At 48.5% G+C, this 24115-nt stretch overlaps 1 protein-coding gene across 1 annotated transcript; it reads left to right on the top strand.

The window, feature by feature from the left end:
• Positions 1–778: 778 nt before the first annotated feature.
• LOC137864989 (uncharacterized) lies at positions 779–23931 on the top strand. Its single transcript, XM_068699650.1, has 3 exons — positions 779–819; positions 6269–6649; positions 23103–23931. The coding sequence occupies exons 1-3, from the start codon at positions 779–781 to the stop codon at positions 23707–23709; spliced, it is 1029 nt and encodes a 342-aa protein (XP_068555751.1). The 3' UTR covers positions 23710–23931.
• Positions 23932–24115: the final 184 nt, after the last annotated feature.

Below are 24115 nucleotides of genomic sequence, written 5' to 3'. Positions count from 1 at the left end.
GGTGCTGTAGCAGGCAGCTGTGTCCCCTGCAGGCAGGAGACCTCTACTCATACAGGGCTGCTTCTGCTCATCCTCCTGCGTCCCGGGCTGGGGCTGCCTTTGCACTAGGAACCTTCTTCTGGAGCTCAGAAGCCTGCTAATTGATGATCTGGCCACTTCTCTATCTGCTTGCATGTCTTGAGGTGAAGTGATATTTTTTTCCATAAATTCCATGTATTTAAGGAGCTCTCGTTACAGGGTGCCTGGCTGGCCAAAGTGATTCAGACAGAGCTGATCAAATACATATTTGTCAAATGAATTGTCTGATTTATTTCATCATTTCAAATAATTTATTTATAACTCATCTGCAATAACAAATATTTATATTGCCTCCTGACCAGCAATTACTTGCCCTTCCTGTTTATAAACCGTTATATGCTTGCGGCAGCTGATGCTAGTAGTCTAAATTTTGGAACAATATCACAGAAACATGAAGGAACATTCTGTAATTCTCTACAAAATCTGCAGAACATTGGTATTATCTTGAGCTCTTTTCCAGGATTCTTCCATGTATACTTTTTTGACAAAAGGATACTGCACAGAACACACAAAGGTCAAAGCTATTAAAAATCTTTTCAGTGAGCAGTGCTGCAGATCTCCAAACACTTGTAGCTCTCCAGGGAAAGTTTAAGCTTACAATTTTTCACCTCTATTTGTTCCAGTCCAGTCTGGCACCCACCAAAAGAAATGAGCGTGGAAAATAACTTTCTCAAGCACCTCAGTCTGTCAAACCCGATCCATGGAAATAGCCGTTGTACTGTACCTGTTGGACCCAGAGAGGTAAAAATCTGTTTGTGTAATACATGTGACTGGGAAAGTATGGGGCATGCCAGATGCAAGACATAGGAAAATACAAATGAACGTTTATTGAATATTTTTTCAGGTATGTATTGAATCTGTCTCAAACCGTAAAGATCATGTGCCTTAATATACCCTGCAATGGCTACTCTTAAGACTGCATGTATGTGGCATGATTTTGTTGCTCACCATCTTTACCTGCCTCCAGCTCACGTGGTGAGGTGCCTCGGAAGCTCCCTTTAGGCACATCTCATTTGAATGATGTAAATACTGTTGTCAGCTGTGTGCTTTGCTGAATTTTCATCCTACCTGCTGTCTCACTTGTCGGTGTATATGTTAAATGAAAGCAACTCCTATACAAGCTAGGATGGCACCTTGTTAATAGCCTTTGTCCTGCAAACATCTCTGATTTATACCTGCTCTGTTACTACCTCCTTGTTACCAGCTGGGGGTGGACCTTTAGGGGTGCTGCAGCACCTTGCTGCCTATGACCAGTAATGTCACATGCCTGTGATGTTTCTCAGAGATGATTTGAGGATGACATTGCCTGCAGCCTCTCTGTCTGAGCCAATTAAACAGAGAAATTAAACAATGTCTGAGTCAATTAAAAAGAGAAATTAAACAATGTGACAAACACCACAATGGAGACAAAGCTCAGTGCTGAAGTCTATCTTCAGCAAGGACACCAAGTACGCATACAGCAGTCACTGCCTAGCCCCAGCGCTGCTGTGCCTCCCTGCAGACCTTTAAAATCGTCTCATGGGAGAGTGGGAATCAGCTGGTGGTGGGGCTGGCAGCGGGAACAAGTAAACAGTAATCATGCTCACTGTTCAGGAGACATCGCCTCCTCGGTCTTGCCTCTGTTCCTGGTCCCTTCTCTCCTGCCAGCAGTGAAGTCCAGTAAAGCCCCTCCTTTCTAAGGCATGTCAACAGCTGTCTTCTGTGCTTGGTTTGTGTGTGGGGCTTGTGAGGGGCTCCTGGAGAAGGCTTTGGCAAAGTGGGCACCCTCCAGGCTTGTGGTAGTGAGCGGTCCCAGCCTGGAGCCCACAGTTGTAACCCTGCAATGATACAGACTGGTGCTGCAGTCCAGGGTGACTGTTTGTGGTCACGAATGTGGCATCACACTTGATATATGTCAGGAATCGCTTAGCAATTCTTCTGGTAAGCTTGTATGTCTGGATACACTACAGCATCTTTCTCAAAGTTAGCATTCCAAGACTAAAAACTTAAACAAAAATAAAAATCCACAGTGTCCCTCACTGATCTCTTCTCCCTGCTCAGGGAAGGGAGAGCGTCCCCAGAGAGCATGACACAGTCCTGCTGTGGAGGTACTTGGGAATCACATTTGGTGTAGCTGGAACGTACTTTCACAAGAATTCTAGGAAACATTGCAGGGAGTGGCTAAATCTGTGCTGAGCAGCTGGTACAGGTGCTTAATAATGTACTAGCAGGTGTGAAAGCTATTATGTTTCAAAAAATCCAGAACTATCTCTACCTTAGGAAACGCCAGGCAGCTCTCGGGACCTGTTCTGCAGACCTAACAGCCTCCTAAAACTACACAGGCAATCTCATCATTTAGATGTTTTGCACCCTTGGAAAGGAAAAGTCAGCAGACAGACCATCATGACTTCTGTCTGTACTGTAAACAATCTTTATTTTTTTCCACAGTTTATTGAATGGCTTTTCTCTTCCAGAGCTGTTAAGAGAAGCAGCTAAGCCAGGCTATGTCTTTGCTGTATCTAATTGGTCCTTTCAACTGTAAGTAAAGAGATCTACTAATCGTTTTGATCTCTGTTCAGTTCTTTGATCTAGCTGTTGTGTGTATAGTGGCAGCACGATTAATTAATTGCAAGTTTACAATCGTGAAGATGAAGCATTCTCTAGTTCACTCTTGCAGTTTTAGTAGTTGAAGTTCCAGGGTTTGTCATTAATTCTGGCACAGAGACACCAAATGCCATTCCTAGACCTTTTAAATTTCCTTAAGTCCTCAAGCAGAGGATATGCCCCAGGGACAAGCCCCATCTTCCTGTGAGGTCTCCACATGGCAGCAATGCACTTGGGCACCTGGACCTCACTGCAGAGTGAGAGACCCAGAGATGGATCAGCATTTCCCAGAACTGTTTGATTATTTATCAGTAAGTGCTGTACGAAGCACACAATAAAGCTTACAGAGTAAGAGGAGAGAGCAAGGGAGCACTTAGGGGAATAACCCAAAGGCCTTTGCTAGCATTAACTATTCTGTATCCCTCAGTTTGGAAGGGAATTAATCAACGCCCTTGCTGTACAGTCTTGATCAGTCCCTGCTGCAGGATAGGATGTGGCTGTGCACAGGAGCAGGATATCCTCCATTGTGTTCTCTTCTCTGAAATGTCTGGCAAGAAAGTAAAGCAGATGCATCACAAATGTGATTTGTTTGTGCTGTTCCTCTGGCTTGTCTGTTTTCCACACCAAAGAGATAATGTTGCTCTTCTAGCTCAGCAGCAGAAGGGCTGGGATGACCTTGCGTTTTGGGCAGGGAGCCACAAGATACCTGTGGGTCGAGGAGTCGGCATTGTGGGAAAGGGCAGGGGAGAACCTGTTTGTTAATACTGGTGGCTGGGGGACCTGTGAGGAGCAAGCTGCAGCCCTTTGAGGCCAGGTACACACATGGCATGAGCCAGTTCTGCCACTGTTTTCATGCTCTGACAGGGCTTGTTCAGCTTCGATAGGCTCCTGCTCCAAGAGCTGTCAAATCTCTTTGCCAGGAGAGCCAGTGGACAAAAGAGTCTCATCTGTGTATTTTGCTTCCCTTAGAACAAGGCAAATATTTCAGTATCTGTTGAAGAGTATTTGCATTTTTATGGATAAATTCAAGAAAAAAGGCACCACGCAATCCCAATTTGCATCCCTTATTTCCATAGAAACTACAGGAGCTTTGATTGCTTTCATGTGCTTTTGATGAAAATTGAGTGGGGTATCTTTATCCTGCCATAAGGTGGGAAGAAAAATTGGCATTCACAATAATATCTAATGGTTCAAAGGATACTTTTGCAAAACAACTTGCTGTGATTTATTAAATAACTTGGTGTTTTTCAAATAATTGAAAAAACTCAACTTTCTAGAAAACTTGTTGCAAACCTTTGCTAAACCACTGTAGATTAACATCTGCTTGTGCGAAACAAGGATTGTTTACCAGTATATGACTGCTGCTTGTGAAATTGGGGTCATCCAGCTCCCAGTCAAAGTTCAGACACTACCATGAAACAATAAACAATTTAGATATCATAATCTATACAAATGTTTTTAAATGGTGGGGGGAAAAAAAGACAGTGGTGTACCACTGCAAGCAAACAGCTTTGCCAAACAAGTCGAGGCCATAAGCGAATGAGGGACTGCAGTGCTCACTTGGGCTCCTCATGTCCCTCACAGTGCTGGAGGCAGCTCTGCACTGACCGAGCTCTGCGCTGGCTACTGGCAGGGGGACCGTGGCCCAGCCTGGTGCACCAGCAGGGCAGCTGGCTGTGGGGGCTGACCACTGCTCTGGTCCCTGCTGTGGCATGGGGAAGGCATTGCCCAGCTTCCCATTAACACCATGTCTGCTAATATGCCATCTGTATGACTCATTTTGCCTGCTGTTTGTAAATATTGATCAGGTTTTAAAAGTAATGTGCTTGTTTGTTTGTTTGACAGAAGACCCAGACCAATAAATCTCCAGACCTCTCTAGTCAGTTATGCCCAGCACTAGCAAGAGGTCTGGGGGCTGGTCAGCAAGGACAGGGCCAGGTATGCCTGGGGAGCAGGGGCTGCTCGCAGGTGGCTCGATCCTATCATCGTGTCCTGCTTAGGATGCTCCTTGGACGTGCTTTGGTGCATGATCTCATTAATGTGGTAAGAGGCATCTTCACAGTTTCTGTCTCCTAGAGCAGGTTGGATTTGCTGTGCCTGTACTGCTCATCCTGACACAAGGCCATTTATATTTGATGGTGTTTGGATGAATTATGCACATAGCCACTAAGAGAAATTTAATGATGGGTTTCGTCTTCTTTTTTATAGATTTCAGCCTTTGAATTAAGCACCAGTTCACTCTAAGTGCTACAGGGGATAAAGAGAATATTCTAGTCCCTGCATCCATCACAGCTGCTCTGCCAAGCAAAGTTAACAAGTAAACAGTAATCACCCACAATTATTGCCCATTACGTGCTCTTTTCACCTGAGATCACACAACAAAGCATGAGTGTGGAGCCACAGGAGGAGCTGGGTGGCAAGGAGCTGTCAAGATGAAATAACAGCAAAAAGACCTGTCAAATGCTGGCTCTGTGAAAGACCTAAATCCTCTCCTGATGGCCCCTTGGTGCAATGTACAAGAGCTACTTCTGTGTAATTATAAATTGTCTGCAGGGCTTATCTGAGAGGTTCAGAGTTGACATTACAATAATAGGGTGGGTGAGTTTTATTTAAGGGATAATGTTCCTGGCAGTGGTGTACACATGGCAGTAAATGAGTGTGGCAGGTGATTAACACCATCAAGCCTTCGCGGGCCCTGCTGGCTGGCCAGAAGCAGAGGAGCCTGGCAGGTCCTGGCGTGGCAGGGAGGTCCTGCTGGCCACCAGGGCTGGCCCGTGACAGCCTGCAGTGTGGCACATGCCACCTGGGGCTCTGTGCTGAGTGAGCTGTGGTGCCTTGCATGGGGTGCACGGGGTCCCATCCAGACAGGTCAGGATTCGTGTCCCCTAACTCTGGGCATGTACCAGTGCAACGTCCCCATGAAGCTGTCTGCCTGGGCTCTCTTTATAGCTAGCAGAGAGAGAAGGGTGATCTTGTGGCGTGGTTTACCTGACCTACTTTAGTTGCTTACCTTAAGGTGAACTGAATGGCTTCAAAATTGCCTTTACTCTCCATTTACTATAAAAAGCAGAAGGCGATCAGCTCAGATATGGACCAGGAGGAATTCATCCCACTGGACATTCCTTACTTGCTTTGGCTGGCCTTTTCTGAGCATGCTTCTCTTGCTCTACTTTATTTTAAGGATAAATTTTCTACAGTGTTTCCATTGAAGTATTAAAAAGGGAAAGTGCAGAAAACAAGCCTTGCACCCGTCCCTTCAGGGGAATGGTTCATCTCCTTGAGTCAGACTTGCCCTGAAGGCAGCCTGGGACAATACCAGACCTTACCCAAGGCACTTTTTCCTCTCACCCTGCTCCCACCCTACAGAAGAAGGACGGTGATGCTGAGGGGCTGCCGTGAATCCCGTCGCTCCCTGGGGGAGGTCTGTGTTGGCTGGTGTGTGTGTGTGAGCCTGACAGCAGCGAGGTGGGGCTGGCCACCAGCCCTTCAGTAGAGCCCCGCAGCTCGCGTGCTGCACATTTTGCCGTGGAGCCAGTGCCTGAATCTAGCGCTTTGTACTGGGGGGGGGGGAGTCGATCCTCAGTCTCTGGTTCCAACGGGTCCCAAGGCTACAACGGAGCCGGTGCCTGGGGGCCGGGGGAGGGCAGCCCGCCCCCGGAGCTCGGAGCAGGGCGGCAGGGGGTGCAGCACCCGCTGGGACCCTTCGCTCCTCTTTTAAGGGGAGAGAAAATGTCCCTGCTCCTGAGTGCGTCGGGCGGGTGTGTGTGTGTGGGGGGGCAGGCACATGCTCGCAGGATGAGCTTCCTGCAGAGGAGGCAGGCTTCCCCACTGCCCCCGGTAATTGGGAAGCAGCAAGAAGGCAGCGTGCCCGTTCGGCGAGCTCTGATCCCATCACCAATCAAAGAGACCCATTTAGATCGGCGGAGCTGCCAGGCTGGTCCCACTCGGGAGAGTTAGTGGTGATATTAACTGGAGGAAATTCTACAGAGTAAGTATTAGCCTTGTATTATGTAGAATTTTTAAGTGCTTCATTAATTTACAATTCTACTTTTTATTAAATTAATTTGCATTTTAATGAAAAAAATAAGTGGATCTAGTTCTCTTCTTGGAGCAGCAATACCATGCGTCCTGTATGTGAATGAGTGTGCTTGAGCAGAAGGTGAGGATTCCTGCATTCCTGGGTGCAGGAGTTTCTGCCCGTGCAAGGGGCCTGCTGCTCTTCCTGGCAGCGCAAGGCGCTGCACCAGGCATGTCCCCCCTCCTCTGCCCTTGCTGAAGCCCCTGTGGCTGGTGTGGTCCCGTGCAGGGACTGCAGTGCGGAGTGTCTTGCTTCAGTGTGCCACCTTCATCACGAGGGGACCTTGCATGCCCTTTTGTCTCTGCACAGCACGGACTCCAGGTCTTCTGCCAGCCTGGAGGCCTTCCAGGCATGTGGGCTTTGTCTTAATGCACATGCTGACCCAAGGGCATCCCTAATCCCTGGAAGAGTCTTTTAGTCTCATCCACAGGCAGTCTGAGGTCTTCAGGAGAGGGGTGCTTGGCATGGACCCTTGGCTTGCAGCAGCGCTCTCAGACCATGGGAGACTCCTGGGCTTCTCTGCAGAGCCACAGCCTGCCTTCACGGTGCTGGGCCATGTGAGCAGGGAGCCGGGCACCGCAGTGGCCTTGAGCATCTGGCAGCTAATGGAGATGGGATGACACGGCCGGGGATGTGCCTGCAAAGCAGCAGGCACCTGGGGGATTTGGTCTGCTAAGGAAAGTCTGTTCCTCTGGGCACAGCAGCCTTGCCCACTTTGATGGAGCTCTCATACAACTCTGTCATCAGGTTTGTCTCTTCTCCAAGATTTCAGGGCTGTGACAGTAAAAAGCCTCAGGGCTGAGGAGCCCCTGGGTTCTCTCCTCTGGGCACATTGGCCAAATCGAAGTATTTAGCTGAAGGTTTAAAAAAAAAAAAAAAGATTCTCCTCGAGATGTGTACCCGCTGTTCCTCACTGACACGTGTCAGCCCGTGGCCTTGACGAATGCCCTCAAACAGCTCTGTGTCTTTTCTTGATTGGGGACCGTTGCTCCTCAGGGAAATCGACATCATGCCACCCGTTGGCTCACAGTGATCAGTTCTGGAGCGAGGCAGAACATACTTCTACTTCTGCAAAGTACATAGCAGAGATCATTCTGAAATCATTGGTGTCAAGCAGTTTGGCTGGTATTTAAAGTAGGACAAAGGTGGCATTTTTCCCTGCAATTTTTTTTTTTTTTCCCTAGAGAGTTTCAGACATGGTTAGAGCCAGTCAAAGTGAAAAATCCACCAACCTCTCTGCCCTCTGCCCCTAGCCCTCAAATCAATAAGGAACATCTCTGGTACCTCCACAGACTCCTAAACTCTTTACTGACATGACAGCATTTCCTTCAAGGCCCTTCTGCACTGCTTCAGAGAGTAATAATTTAATGATTCTATTCTTCAGGGCTTTACTAATACAAGTTAACTGAAAACGAAATGCTTTCTGCCAAACCGTCTTTGCTTCCAACCTCTTTTATCATCAGATTTGCTGTTTATCTCACAGGCAGCAATCATGCAAGTTCTTTTTCTGTCTTAGACAGATTAATTTAATGAGCTTTTTATTATTGTTTTTTTTTTTTTCTTTTCCAATAGCATCCACTTGTCTGCTAAGAGAACTTTGACTCTATTACCTCATGGCTTACATGCTGGGATGACTTCAATAGCTGTAAGCCACAAATATGGATCTTACTTTGACCTGTGCACCTGGTAGGTGACAGTATGCTTCTGGATTTCAGGAGCAGGCAAACCAGTTCCTTGCATCCTTGCAACTTAGCAGAGGAACACCAGGGGCATTGTGTGTGTAGGTTTTTTTTCTTTTTTTTTTTTTTAGAAAAGAAAATTGAGCAATAAACATCCAGAGAAATGAGACATTTAAACTTTCAAAGTAATTGATATCAGGAAAAAAATATGATGGGATGAAATCTATTCCTGCAATAAACTGTCCATTAGTTGGGCCATCAGCATAACCCTAATCTAAAGTTACGAGGATCCATTACAGATATAATCAAATACAATTTTCTATATTCCATGAATCAAAAGCACCATATGTATTAAGAGCCTAGTTTGTCTTTTTGTTCCTGCTTTCTCCTGGAACAGCATATATCTGATTTCTTGTGTTATATTGCTCTGATGTCTGCTAAGGGCACCATGCCCTAGAAACTCACATTAAATAACTGAGAGCGAGCACTAGAAATGAAAAAAGTGAAATACTATCTAGACAGCTGGAAGTAAAAATATGAAAAGTGTTGCACTTACAGAAGGAAAAAAAGCCTATTTTTATGACTTGAATAGACAGTTTGGTATAAAGAGAAATTCCTCACCCAAGATCAGACATACAGCTGAGCTGCAGCAGGCAGACTGAAATCTCGTAATCCACAATATGCCAGGATACAGTAGAGATCTTGACTTCAAAGAGCAGGCTAGAATGTGGCACAGTTGTACAGCATGCAGAAGCACGGAGGTTTCCTTGCTTGCTGGGCTGATGACCACTGCCAACCCAGGATGAGTTTTGGCTTCAGAGGCGGGCAGATAGAGGTGTGAGGCTGCAGCCAGATGTGGTCTGCAGGCTGTGGACACATGCTCACTGACACCAAGGGATGCTCCTTTCATTCTTGACGGCCTGACTTCCAACTTTTCCTTTCCCTCCCTTTGTTTTGTAAATTTTTGCTTTCTGTAAGGGCTCGCGCTTTCCATCTGGAAGCTCACCATGTCTTTGAACATGGTTTTCCAGAAGTGTGTGTGCATGGCCTTCATGTGGGCCCTAACACAGAGTGTTAGGGATGGGCAGCAGTCAGCAGGAGCCTGTGGTATGGAGCAGTCTTCCTGTCTTCGCTACCACATCAATTCTCCATTTTTTAATTGCATCTGGGAATAATATGGCTCTTCTGCCTTCCTAACCTACCCTACCGATGTATCTCTGACTCAGTTCTTCCCAAGGGCTGTCTGTCTGCGAGAAGAGATGCTTTAACTGATTCATTACACAGGACTTTTGCACTATTTCCACCAGCATTATATACTTATTTCCACTGCTGACCTGCGTTATTTAGCTCTATAGAACGTCTTGGGCAGCCGCCAGCAGGGCAGCCACTCTCCAGAGGAGCAGTGTGACACGATGTTCCTGCTGGAGCTCGGTGGGCTTTCAGCAAGCTTCGGCTCCATCCATTTGGCTATCTCCGGAGGGTGCTGGTTGCTGTCCTTGCTCCGGGGAGCTGCCTCACGCCTGACTTGGCTCTTGCCCTCTGCTGTGCTTCGCCTTGCAGCATGCTGCCAGTGGCCACGGGCTCCCCGAGGCGGGTGTGCCTTTATGCTGGCCTGGCCTTGCCCTGAGTGCAGCCTGTGGGGCGTTCTCTCAAGTCAGGCAGGAGCAGCAGCAGGGGGTCTTGCAAGCCAGTGCAGGGATCAGCTTTCAGGGCTTGTTGCGGGCTTGCTGCTAAGTTCTAGGGAGAGGAGCAAAAGGTTATAAGAGGATAATATTCTGCTGGTAATTAGGGCACACGTTAGTGGCCCTGTAATCAGCACGAGTAATGGATGTGAGATGCTGTGAGAGTCCCACTGCGCTCAGTGCAGGGGAAGGAAAGTGAAAGCCTGCTGAGGGCATTGGGTGGGAGACGGATCCTGTCTCTTGACTGAGCAGGATGATATGAGCAGCAAAGATGAGAAATACAGAGGTAAAAAAGAATGAAATCTGGTTTTGGGTTTCTTTCCTCAGAGATGGGGATCAGCCAGATAATGAGGCAGCAAGTTCTGAGGGCAAAGGAAGAGCTCAGGACATGGTTAGCTGCTCATTAGCGGCTAGAGACATGTTAGCTCTCAACACAGTTGGTAACTCTTTGGTCTGGCCAAGTCTTTGAATGTCCCTGGAAGGAGGGCTTGCACGCTGCGCCCTGCTGCAGCTGCTTCTAGCAGCACCGGCTGCTCACGAGCAGGCAGAACAGCAGCTCTGATGCTGCTGTGCTAAAGGCTTGAGAAATTAATTTTGCCTGTCAGAGATCCAGGTGTAAGTGCGTGAACTGAGGTTCAGCAAGATAAGCTGACCCACCTGGCTGCGGTCCAGGCCCAGGAATGCTGCTCGCAACAGGGAAGGGAAGACAAGCAGTACCTGCCTGTGTAAACTGGTATTGTCTTCCACATAAAACATGCCCTTAATTAATAGCTAGGATGAACCTAAGCCACTATCTCTGTTATCAATTTGTGGATGTGGTTGGATTGTCTGTCTCCCAGGACAGTAATATCCCTTCATCTTATTGCAAATTGCTCGCAGCATCCTTCTATTACACAGGCTTAATGCTTGAAAAATAGAGATTTAATACTCCACCATATCAGACTAAGTGAGGTCAAAGCAATTCATATTCACGATCCCACAGAGCTCCCTGATAGTGTTTCCTCTGAGAAATATGTATGTGGAGGAAACAAACTAAGGAAGACCTGCCCTCTGCTTCACGCTGTCCCACGCCAACAAGCACTGCACCAGTCACCCTATGGCTGAGACCTTGGGATACTTTTCCTGGACAGACAGCAGGCAGCTCTGGGTGCTCCCAGAGGACAGGGAGTAGTTGTTGGCCCCGAGGCGAGGCTCTGCCATCCACGCCAGCGCTCCTCTTTTCACCTCCTGGCCCAGCAGCTCCTGCATTACAGTGGTAGCTTCCCAAGCGTTGTCATTCTGCAGTGGTTTGCTAGATCAGAGTGGCATCAGCATGCGTGTTTTGTGTGTGATGTTATCATAGTGCACAGTGCATGTTTCTAGGGTGCTAACTCTTCCCCAGGTGCTGGATGTTGTATGTGTATTTAATAAGTGGCTTGCAAGGAAGTTGGGTGCAAGTTTTTTAGGAACTGTAAGTTGTCTGTTGCTTCCTGACCAGAAAGTAATAGCACGTCATGTATTTACATGTTTATTTGTGTCCTTAAATGTATGTATTTTGAGAGAAATTCATAGCTGGTGCGTGTGAGCCTTGAGGATTTCCTCCCCAGCAAAGACAGATTTGTCTCCAGGGATGATACCTTATATAGCTGGGACACGTTCTTTCTGCATTTGCTTTTATGTGGATGCCAGGACATGGATTTCACCTGTGACTCACAAGGAAATATCTAAGCTCATAAAGTAAACGAGAGGTTTCAGTTTGGAGGGATTTACGTGCAGAAATTAAAACATGGGTTAGGAGAAATATTCCTTTGCTTTGCACAAAAACAACGTAACATGTAATTCTGCTGTTGTGAGCTGAATAGACCTGGAGCTACCTCCTTCCCCAAGCTGCGAGAAAATAGTGGGCTGATAAACAGCCTTGCTGGCCGTATCTCACCATTATGAGGAACTTGCCTGGAGGCATAGTTACAAGAAACAACCTTTGATGGCACAAAACGGGGTGGTCTGTGAAACGTGTGGAGGCTTTGTATGACCATTCAGGCCATACAGAAAGACTTGACACAGATAAAGCAGGATTTGGGAATCTCAGAAATAACGAGACTCTTTGTAATAGAGCTGGAGGACTGTCATGAAAAGAAGAGACCTGAACGTCTGTCAGGAAGGTGCCAGACAGGCAGCGTGGCTCTCTCCACTCTGTCCACAAAGGAATGGGTCCTATTGGGAAGCATCAGTGCTGCCATGCCAGAGCAAGCAGTGGGCTTATGCAGGGACAGTGCTCAGCAGCAGCACTATCAGGAAAAAAAAAAAAGGCAGTGATTGTAAAAAAAAAAAAAAAAGGATTTTATTTATTTCTAATTTTGCAGAATTCTTAAATTGGAACCACTGGACTAAAATTAACTGGGTTAGTTTGCTTGTGAGGTCTATGAAAATACCTTAATTACAGAAGGAGAGGTGGCTACAGAGAGTAACTGAGGTTTTCCCTGCTGGGAGCATTCTGCTGGTGGCAGCAGGTTACACCGACATGATTGCAAATGGCACCTATGCAGCTAATGCTTCCAGTAAGGGAACTGTCAGGAATGTGCGGTGTCTTCTGTAGCACCATGACACATTGATGAGCTCTGACGGATGGCTAATTGCTCAGGGTACTCTGACATAATGGAGCAGTTCCGAGAGCACCTCAGCTGCAGAGGTCAGCAGTGACTCAGAAGGCATAATTTTTCATAGCGTGCTCCTTGTATCCTAGAACTCCTCCTGTAATGGACTAGCAAATTACCACACTATTTAAAAGGTAACAATTTATAACATTTTGATAACTGCATGCTCCTGAGGCTATATTATCTGTGCCTGGGGAGAGAATGAATGAGATAGCTGCCCTTCCTTACAACATGGATGCTCGCATTTAGAAATACAAACATGTGTGCCTCTCTGCCATCCCAGCTCCTTCCCTCCAGCACAGACCCAAGGATGATCAGGCAGGATCCTGCAAAAGACCTTTCCCTCTTTGGCACATCTCTCTCTCTTCCATTCCTGCTCCTTTCAATATATGTCTGGTTTGGGGAAGAGGGTAAGGTTCCAGTGCCTACCTAGTCTTATCATATTCTAGCTCAACTCCCCGGAGTTCATGTGGGCTATACTCATCTAGGTGCATTTGGCAGCTCTCCTGTATGCAGTCTCACATCAAAAGATAATTTAATTCCCAAGAGGTGTCAAGGTAGCTGCTCCCATAGAGAAACTGGAATCATGACAAAGTGGCAGGGCTCATTGAACCATGAGAATCCTATTCATAAAGCCCCAGAGCCAGCAAGCACATTTTTTTTAAGATCTTTTCTTAGCTGTTGTTGGGAACGTACCTTGGGGCTCGATCCCATGCACAGCAGCCGTCGTGTCTGTGTGCTGACTGCAAATGCACTGTGACCACCATGCACACATTGAGATGTCCCTTTCACCATATTTTACATATACGCTGCCCTTCTGCTGCTGCTGCTCATCACCGATGTCTCCTTTGCTGCATGGGAAGCATCACTCTTCATTTCTTGTCGAGAAGAATCTGAAGAACTGAGTGCCTGAAGAATTTGCATGGAAGCATTCATCCCTCTCAAGTAAATAAAATCTCACCCCCAGGTCATGGCAGCAGGTCAGCTCTTTCTGCACAAATTGGGCCCTGTGCAATTTCCTTCACTGAAGCCTTTGCTTTCAGCAGAACTGCCAGGCTCTGTACCCGAGGAGGAAGGGAAGCAGCAGGATCAGAGCCCACTGGTGTGACGTCCAGGCAACTGGCAAGTTGCCCTGTCACACAGTGGTAATTAGCAGAGCACAGGGACAAGACATCCAGCCACACAAAGGCAGCAGTGCTTGGGGTGTGTGATGGGATGCCCGTTTGTTGGCTCCAGGCAGCGCAAGGGCTTTGTTGCCCTGTGCAGAGCTGCCTGGGAGTTGCGGGGCAAGGGACTAAAGTCCCAGGAAGCAAAGAAAATTGGGTGATAGCACTGGACTTGAAGGACTTCTTCTGGAGATGTTGATGCTGCAAAACATGCAAGCCTACAGCAATTCATCCTTTCCAAGAATGGATATGTGTTTGCCTGCTAGGTGTGCTTAACTACATGTGTGTAGGTAAAGCCATGCATCTGTGCTAGAGTAGACAATTCGTAATAAACGTGCGTGTGAGTGTACGTGCTTGATAGCAAAGTGTTCCTGCATTAGTACCACAACAACACTTTTTATTAACTGTCTGCTTTCCCTCTGGAGTGATGTAATTCTGTTCAATGCAGTAGAGAGGGGTCCAATTAATCGGATGGATAAAAGCGGTTAATGCACCTTGGAGAAGCGTAATTTAATTGAAATGGTTATTACGTGCTGCTCCAATGTAAAGAATATGAGAATCGGCACAAATGACTCTGTTATGAACATGACTTTTAATTGCTGTATGGTTCTGTGATTTAAGTCTTTCTCTGGATACGCTTTTGTTTCCCAGAGATTTCAGTTGGGATGCTGATTGCAATGACACGCTGGGGACAAGCAAGGCACATTCCAGCGAGTTGGGGCTGTCAATCCTGTTTGTGCTGAATCTCAGATGGATCTAGAATTGCTGATTTGCCTTTGAAATCTGCAGAGGTTGGCTCTGCACTGTGCCAAGAACTCCTCAGAAGCAGTGTTCTTGGCTAGTGGCATGAGCCCACACCCTGCCTCCTTGCTGACTGCTGATTCCCTGGTTCCCCCTTTGCCCGAGGTGTGCTTTCCAGCAGTTGTGCCCACTGGGGCAAAAGCTGCTCTCTGCTGTGCTGTTTGCCTTGTGCGTTGGCATTGCCTTTCACACCACGTCTCTGATGATTCAAATGTAATCTGTAGGACAGTGCTCCTTCCCACACTGTGTGCAAACTGTTACAGCAGCATGAGCAGTTCGGCTGTGCTGAGCTGAACATGCACTAGAGGCAGTTGTCTGATACTCTCCCATAGGTCGTGGTTGCCATGAGATTAAAGCTGGTGAAGTTGGTAGTATTAACCAAACTCCTGTACCTCCCCTTGCCATAGTACAAATTGTGTGCAGGAACATTCACCCATGGAGCTAATAAGCAACGACTGGATGAAAGATGGAAAATTAGGCCTGTCTAACCTGCAAAGAACATAGCAAGCCAAAGAAGGGGAACTTTCTTCCCCACAGAACTGTGAAATGTTCCCAGTTCACAAGCCACTTGTGTCTTTTACAGCCCCTCAGATTTTGCTGCAACACGTGAATGGTGCTTACATGGATGGTGAAGATATGTTTTTGTGAAGGCATAGAAAATGTCTATGAGTAAGCAAGATATAAGGCTGTCATCAGCATAAAGGTACTGTGCATTGTCTTCCTGTTTTTCCAGGCTCCCAGACAAATGCCACTACAACTAACAATTTTCCCGTCTTTTTTTCCCTTGCCCCTCTTTCCCAGCAGGAACAGAATGCACCACTGGGTATAGAGCTAATAAAATTGTGATTTGGGATCTATTGAGGGGAATCAGGGGAAAATTTTCTGTTGGATTTAGTGAATGCCCACTGAGCTCTCTGCGTTCCCCCTTCCCTGTGCCCAGGGGCTGGGGAGGAGCTCCTGCACATCACCGGACTGTGTGCCTGGTCAAAATCCTCCCGGCTCCCTGGGCAGAGTAGTGCTCTTGCAGGTACTCCCACCGGCTGGCCCAGGCGGCACAGGAGGCAGCAGCTTGCCTTGTCCTGCTGTATGTTGGGGTCTGCTCTGTTCCAAAGGGGGGGTAAGAACATGCCATTGCAGGTTTTCCCTGTAGGAAAGTTCTACAATTTTCTATAGAATTGTTTTATTCACTAGAGTAAAACACCCATTTTAGAGAGAGAAGAGACATTCATTTTTTTCTGCATCAGGGCAGGCAGAGGGAAGAGGCAGCAGGAGAGCACAGAGGTGACCTGGCTGGTGCGGCTGCCCCCTGGGACGTGGGTGCCTCAGCGGAGCTGCTGGGAATCTTGCATGTTGCCTGGCGTGCTTATATCTAGTGCTTTTAGGCTCTGTTTAGGAGCACTACATTTGTTCATAGATCTGAAAGGAAACAAGAGGTGCTCCTTTAAAATAAAAATGCCATTCATGGGTTCTACACTACTTACTCTATTTGAACCCATTTTAAAAAGTGACCTTTAGGTGTTTAGTTCACTCACTCTGAAGTTAGATAAAGTTCTCTCAAATAAATCTCATTTTAGCTGTTGCTTTAAATTAAGAAAATTTTACACTTTCAGGGCTGCTGGCCAGTGGCTGCATCTTGCAGAGATTCCTGAATTGTTCAGTGGAAGTGTGATGTGCTGATCTGTGAATTTCAGCCACCAGCTCTGAGCTTAGCTGTGAGATGAACCCTGACATCCTGGTGTGTTTGCTTTGTTATTCAAACTCAGATCCATCTTCCATGGGAAGGTGATTTGCTTTGGCCATGTGAGAAGTGTTCTGCATTATCTCCTAAATATGTGCAGGTCTTCCCACAGAGCTTTAATTGATTTTGCTTTAATCACTTTAATTGATTTCAAATTGTTAAAAAATCATAATCAATAGTGGAGCTGCGGTCCTTATAAACATGATCTAGGCAAGCAGGTAGTGCTTTTGCTACTGAATCCAGAAACATCAAGGCTTTGCAAGAAGTGTTTCTTAATTGTTTCTTCTATATTATTTCTTAAAGATGGAGTTGTATATTGCTGAAGCGACAAAGGACATAGCTCATCTGTTCCCGTACCTAAAAAGTGACAAACGTGACATATGTAGAGCCAGTGCTTCCAAAGTGCTATGAGACTTGGTCAAAAGGACTGCACTTGGAAAGGTACTCGGGAGAGGAACATGCCACAGCTGAAATAAAATCAGGAACATGGGATTTGTCTAAGCAGAAGGTGGAGAGGCTCCATCTGGAGGCAGTTGCAGACCTCAAGGTCAGGGCACTTCAGAATGGTGCTCCTGGATGCTCACCCCTTGAGCTTGCTGGGTTCCTCTGGAATCTCCTGATTGTCATCCCAAGGGCTTGTTTCTTGTCCTTTGGCAGCACAGTAAAGGCAAGAAACTTATTAGCTCTGATTCAGGGTCCCTTCTCTGACTCTTAAGATGCTCGGGGCAGCCCTTTCCCTTGGCCAGGCTCCCAGCTGTTGACATTATCCTCTTTGCTGGGCTGATGTAATTATGCCCACATCTGTTGATGAATGCACAGTGATGATCAGTGAAGAAAGAACATGCTGAGATGCATGAACACCCATTATCACCCAGCATGGGGTGGCAGCACCAGACAAAGGGAGAAGGAGGCTGCTGCTCCTGGGAAAGAGGAAGGGCTCTCCTTGTCCGTCTGTCACAGTGGCACATGTGCTGTGGCACTAATGCTGCCACTTGCAAACAGGCTCTGCCCACGCAAGGCAGGAGTAATAAGTAACAGGTAACGACCTAAGGAGAAGGTTGCACCAGCAGGGTACTTCTGCGCTTACATTTCAGATTTGTGCATTGCGAATGGTTCAGTACAGAGGGGAGAGGGAAGGACAGAGAGATGCCCAGAGACGGTGTATCTGAAATGGTCCCTGGCTTTGTATTCGTGCCCCCTCTCCTGCCATTCCCTGTCCGGCATGTTCTCTGAGAAAGGACCTGTGCAAAGGAATTACGGAAGACACAGCCCATAAATAAGAAAGCACAGGGTGTCCTGCATGGATTTAAGCACAAAACGGAAAAAGTCAGTGTGGGCTCACCATTTGCCTTGACAGTCTCTGCTCTGCACCTTGAATTTCATAAGCCATTTTTTTTCCTCACTAGTACTGATGTACAACAGAGGCAGAACGAGCAGGCTCCTTGGGATCACAGGCAGCTCTCAAAGCAGCATCTTTGCCATGCATAATCAAAACCCAGCTCTTGTTATTTATTCACCACAAAGAAAAAAGACTTCTGAACCACTGTGAGGAAAAAAGCATGTGCGTGCCTGCGTGTTCGTGCCTGTACGTGCATGACTGCATGCAACCACCTGTGTGTGCACAAGAGCTGGGAGCCACCTGCAGCCGTAGTCCCTGTGCTGCCCAGCAGAGCCCTCGTGTGCACCTCCAAACTCGTGCGGAGCCCCCAGCACTGACAGGGAGCCCAGGCAGCTCCAGGAGCTGTGGCTTTCTGTCCTCTGTGCAGCCCCGGCTCCAGCCCGAGGAGCTGGTTATTTATTTAAGTGCATTTGAAATGTGCACAGGAGTTGTCTGCCCAGAGCCCTGCCAGGCGGTGCCTGTGGGGGGGCAGCCGAGCACGGTGCAGGCTCTGCCCCTCCATGACATGCTGGGGCTGAGGCTCTAGGGCTGCTCATCCAGCACAGGACACATGAGGGTGTTGGGGGTGGCTGCGCCCCCCCAGCAGGGCACTGCTCTCCCCTGCTCCTGCTGGGTGCCTGGGCGATGCTGTGGTGGGCTCATCCCCCTGCCTGCTGGGCAGTGCTCCCTCCCGGCGGGCTCCAGAAGGCTGTGGTCTGGGCTGCTCTGTGATGCCACTAACACCTCCTCTGTCCCTGTATTTCCATATTTTTGCTTTTGGCTTAAATTAAAGCTAGAAACTGATGATAGATGTGTAAACTAAGCAAGCCAGCCTGCAAAGACACTGCAGCCCCTGCTGGAGGTTTAACTTAAGCGCAACAGATCTGATCTTCCAAGCCTTCCCTCTAATTGCGCTCTCCACCTGCTGTCCATGGTGCAACAACTTCTGAAGCCACCCTCAGCATAAGAGAAAGCTTTGGGCTCTTGCACCTTGGTGGTGACAGGAGACTCAAATGCAGCTGGCCCATGGCTCTGGCTGCAGGCTGAGGCTTGCAGATGCTTGGTTTCCTCTTGCCTCTCAAAATCACAGGCTGGGCAGCAGGAGGCCCGTTCTGTGCAGCCCGTTTTGTTTCCAGCATTAGGTGAGAGTGAGTGCCAGGCGCCTGGCTGCAGTGACAGCATCGATCGCTGCCCTTGGGACCACGTGCGAATCAAGACAGAGGGGAAGGAGGCAGCTGCAGAGCATGTTTTCATTCTGCTCTCGTGGATGCTGAGGGAGGAAGGCGGGCAGGCTAGACAGTCACAGCGGTGTGGGGTTTACAGAGGGACACAGCTAATTGTGTCTCCAGGTCTGCCTCTTTCCCAGTGGGCGCCCGGAGCTTTCCTGCTGCACTCCCTCTCAACACAAAATCCTTTTAAAACCCGTTTCAGGAGCCCATGCAGGGAAGCTGTAACCTCGGGCAGTGCAAGCCAGCTAGTGTGAAAAGTCTTTGGTCCTGCAGCTAGGGGAGGCATCAGGAGGCGGGCTGGGGCTGGGGCAGGGGCAGGAGAAACGCAGCTGTGGCTCCTCCAGACCTGCCAGCAAAGGGTGCAGGGCAGCAGCGATGCTCCTCTGAGTACACTTGTGAACTGAGCTGATTTAATAAACAACAGGAGTGTTTTCCCAGACCACATGCTGAGCTGTATTCAAAATACATTTGTACGAACATCAATTTTTAATGCAATTTATGCCAAATGTTGTTGCAAAAGGCAGCCGTTAACATGACATTAATTCAATCACTGGAAATACAGTACGTGCTGCTAAATGAAAACATGTTATTAGTCAATTAAATTAACTAGATGTAACTCTTCCAAATGCAATGTGTTATGGTTTGTATATGGTTAATTACGTTGTACAAATTACATGGCAATAAGGGTTAGCACCGGACACACATGCAATTAATACATATACAGAAAAAAAACAGCTTGCAATTCGCAGTTGAGATCTGTCAAAATTATATAAAATATAAATATTGTGCAAGCTCGAAATAAAGAGGTAGAATTATTCTGGTATTATAAAGTGAACAGGGCAATTTCTGTAAGAGCCAGGAAAATCTTTGCTGTGAGATCACAGCTGTTCATGGTTGCTTTCATAATGAGTTTTAATCTGCTTTAAAAAGACCATTTTAATTTTAAACAGAAATTCTCCTGGCCCTGGTGAAGTCCCTCCCTATGCAGGAATCTCTCGGTGCCCACACAAGCGATGACTGCGCTACCTCCTCCTTTGTTTGTGTTTTAGGATGAATTTGTGCCCACTTGCAAGGAATTGTGCCAGACTTTGGCACCAAGAACGGGCATTGAGCCTGACAACAGTGCGACACGCCGCAGGCACTACAAACCCACTGCACAGCATATGTGCCACCGTAAACACTGCCGGGGGCGGCGGCAGGCGGGCAGGCTCTGGCTCGGGCTCTTGGCTGTTTACAGCGCCCTGCAGCTCTGGAGCTGCTCGTTCCAGAAGTGCCCCACGCTGAGACCCCTGGAGACAGGAGGCTGTTTTCCTGGGGAGGATGCGCTCTCCAGGGGCTTGACGGGCTGGGTGGTTGGGCTGTGCCAGGAGCTGGGGGCTGGCTCCTGGGGGACTGCACGCCCCAGCTGGGCAGCCCAGAGCAGAGCTGGGAGTCCTCAGCCTGGTCGGGGTGCTGGGCGGCTGCAGCTCTGCGAGAGCACCAGTGAGAACAAGGGCAGAGCAGAGTGAGGCTCTTGGAAAACAGAAACCCAGCACGGAGCACTATGGAATGAGAAAAACACCACTCTAGCTCCTGCTTGATGGCAAGAGTCACCTATAGCTGCTTGAGTATCTCTACTGGTCAGGGAGTGGGCCCTGATTTTCTTGGACAGGGCAGGAATAAGCCTCGCCTCACCTCGTCTCATCTCGCCTTGCCTCCCCTCCCCTCCCCAAGCTGGCAGCCTGAGTCACAGCAGTCCCTTTGCAGAGGCCACCAGCAGTGGTTGGTCCCATCCCAAATGAGTGTGAACATGCAGCTCATGGCACTCTGGAGATGTATTTTTATTGCTATTGTTGCAATAATTACCACAGTTTATGTAAATACAATTTTTTCTCTGATATTTAGTCCATAATCTCAACAGTGCAGCAGGCAGGTGCCCCAAAGGGCGGGAGAGCAGCAGCCGAGCAGGCTGCATGTGGGGAGTGCTCTGCCCGGGCATTGGTGCCTGTCGCTGAAACACCCCTCTGCTGCTGGGCCGGTGGGGATGGGTAAGTGTAAGTAAGGGGAAGAAAGGAGAAGTAGAGTGATGGGTAAATAAAATATGAGGTGCAACACGTGGCTGTTTCCAGTTTGTAAGAGGTGTGCAGCACTACATGAGAAGGATGGAGCAGTCCTCATTGTCTCCAGGTACCTTTGTGACAATGAGTCTCTTGAGCAAAACCAGAGGCGTTGCACAGAGCAGTGTCAGGTGAGACGCTTGGGTGCCCCTGGGTGCGATGGGCAGCGGTTCAGTGGTGCCTGTCCCAGACCAGCCCGTGCCAAGAGCGCAGTTCTTGTGTTAGGCAGGCATGCCGTGGCACGAAGGGGTGGCTGAGGCAGAGGTGTGCACTCACCTGGACAGGGTGCGAGAAACCTCCTCGCCCCCAGAAGAGCACATTCACTTCCACGCAAACAGCTCCCACGGGCAGAAGCGCCGGTGGGCTCGGACCCCTGCAGCCGTGCTGGAGGGAGGTGGCTGCAGGCAGACGATGGGCAGCGCTCTGTGGGCCGTGGCTCCACTGGGCCGGCAGCTGCAGCCCCCTGCAGCTCCCCACAGCCTCCTGCCAGGCCTGTGCCCCCCCCGTGCCCTCCCTGGGGGGCAGAGGCTTTGCTTCAGTATTGGAAGGCTGCTGGTGAGGGGGTGAGATTTAATTTGACATAACCACGGGGCACGGCTGGGGAGCCGAGGCGAGGCAGTGGAGTATGGCTTATTGGTTTCACCGGGAGCGGAGAACGATTTGAGCAACCTCTGTGCTCTCCGGTCCAGACACACACCACCGCACTGTTGACTTAGCAGCAGCCGCTGACAGAGAGAAGTGATAAAGCTCTTTGAGATATTCCTGTCTCATCTGTCTCGTGTAAATCAGAGGAAGGCTGGAGACATCAGAACAGACAAAATGCAAAAGCAATAAAAACCTCCTGACTCTGACCGAAGGCAGAATCTGGTCTGACATGACCACTGGCAACAGAAAGGTTTCATATGAGCAGGGAGTTGCTTACTTGAGGAATTGTTGATTATTTAGTGGCTGCTTAAGGGGCTGGGAAAAAAAAAATAAAATCAAAGCTCCTGCTGCTTGCAGGTTGATGGAAGGACTGCATGCTGCCCCTCTGTAGTCCTTGTTTACCACCAGCTTTACCTGCTTAAAGTAGTCAGAGAGATTTCTGACTGCTTGCTCAGAAATAAAAGGAGCCCAAGAATCAATCATTTGTTTACATTGTATAACTTGTTGAAAATCAATTGGCTCCACATGTTGCAGATCTGATTGCATTTTGTTAGTGGTCACAGGGAATGGTTTTCCCTTGACATGCCTATATTCGTGGTTTCTTCAATGCATCAGTTGTACCCAGCTTTTAGGATAATTGAGACTGAGCAACAATCCCCTTTATAAATATTAACTCTGATATGCTTGGGAAACTCTGCCTCTCTTGGATGAATTTTTAACTAGCTTTTTAATCTATTGCTTCTTGTTAGAAAAGCAATAACACTTCTTGGTGCTTGTTTGTGCACCTCCAGCTCCCATGTCCCTGCCCTCCCATGGGCACACTTAGGCACTGCTGCATGGGGACGTGTCTCCCCTGCCACCAGCAGGGAGGTGGCTGCAGGCGGTCAGAGATGCTCAGCAATCCCCGTCCCTGCCGACTGGCTTCTCCTAGAGATGGCTGGAGGCAGGGACAAGTTCCCCTGCAGTTCTTTGGAAAATGCCTTAGGTGGTTCGTGGGGAAAGCAGCATCCAGCAGACCGGGAAATCTTTGGGAAGGGGCTGACAAAATCTGTAGTCACCTGTCTCTTTGTCCGTTTCCCAGGCCCATTGCAATCTGAGCCTCGTGAGCCGTGTAACCTCACTGCCTGTGTCAGCAGCGTAGCTGTGCCCAGCGCTGGATGTGACAACAGCTGATTTCTGAGCACGGAGTAGGGGGGTCCAGCTGGCAGAGCCCACTCCACGTGCCTGCTGCTGCCCTCCTCTTGTGCTACTTTTTCTGCAAAGCATCACAGCCCTTTTGCAACCTCACGTGTCTGTATTTCTGTATCTGACTTCAGCAGACAACTGCGCCATGTTGCTCAGTGGTTGGTGATCTTCCTGCATGCTGGACATCAGCTCAGACCTGGGGAAGCACTGCCAGCCCCTGCCCCTGTCTGCCCTTCTCAAGGGACACATCCCAGCGCACCGCAGCACCCTGACCTGGGCCTGGTGGCAGGCCTTCTGCAGAACCATGGCTGTGGAGGGGACAAGGGTTCGTGCTGCTGCAGGCTTCAGTGGGGAAGCTGGAAGTACCTCCCCCCCTTGGAAAAATGTGAAAAACTCTGCTGCAACCATGGGACACCGTGGGGACACCCCTTGGAGCCAGAGGAGGGATATCCACTGGGAACACAAGCTGCTGGTGGGCAGTGGGAACTGGCCCAGCACCACAGGCAGGGGGTGTTCTGCAGACCTGTGGGCAAAAGGAGAGCAGCGGGAAGCATCCTGGAGCACCCAGCCCCAACTGAGTTTGGGGAGTGTGGGGAGGGCTGTGCTGGGTTTGTGCCTCTGGCAGAGGTTGCAGCTGCAGCGCAGCACCATCGGTCTTTGCATGACCACCTGCCTTCGTCTGCTTGCTTCTACAAAGCAGCAGGTCGGGGTCAAACAGCGCTAGCCCGGCTCAATTAAACTGTTTCTTTTCCCACACAATCAGATGATGCCTTCTTTAATATCATCTGAACGTCTGTCAAACTGTGTATTTTCTTGTGAAACCTCTCTATAGAAAAAGACAAAAGGAATAAGAGATGCTGTTAAAATGAAAGCCCTGCTTTACATTTCAAATACTTTAAAAGATTTTTTTTCCTCTCTCTCTCTCTTTTTTTTTTTTTTCTTGGATCTTTAATAAAAGCTTTTAAAAGAACTTTATTATTATTATTATTATTTTCGTGGTGATTGCTTGCCAAGGGATGAGTCTATGAGGACATGGGGAAGACATTGCAGTCAGAGGTCGCACAAGTCACTGCCCCAAACTGCTCAGCTTTCCGGGCTGGTGCTTGCCTGTTCCAGCCCAGTGGCTGCACATGTGCCTGTGGGG

This window comes from Anas acuta, chromosome 15 (genome assembly GCF_963932015.1).
Source record: "Anas acuta chromosome 15, bAnaAcu1.1, whole genome shotgun sequence".
Classification (NCBI taxonomy): Eukaryota; Metazoa; Chordata; class Aves; order Anseriformes; family Anatidae; genus Anas; species Anas acuta.
The sequence above is the reverse complement of the archived record's forward strand: the minus strand, read 5'-3'. Positions and strand labels throughout refer to the sequence as shown.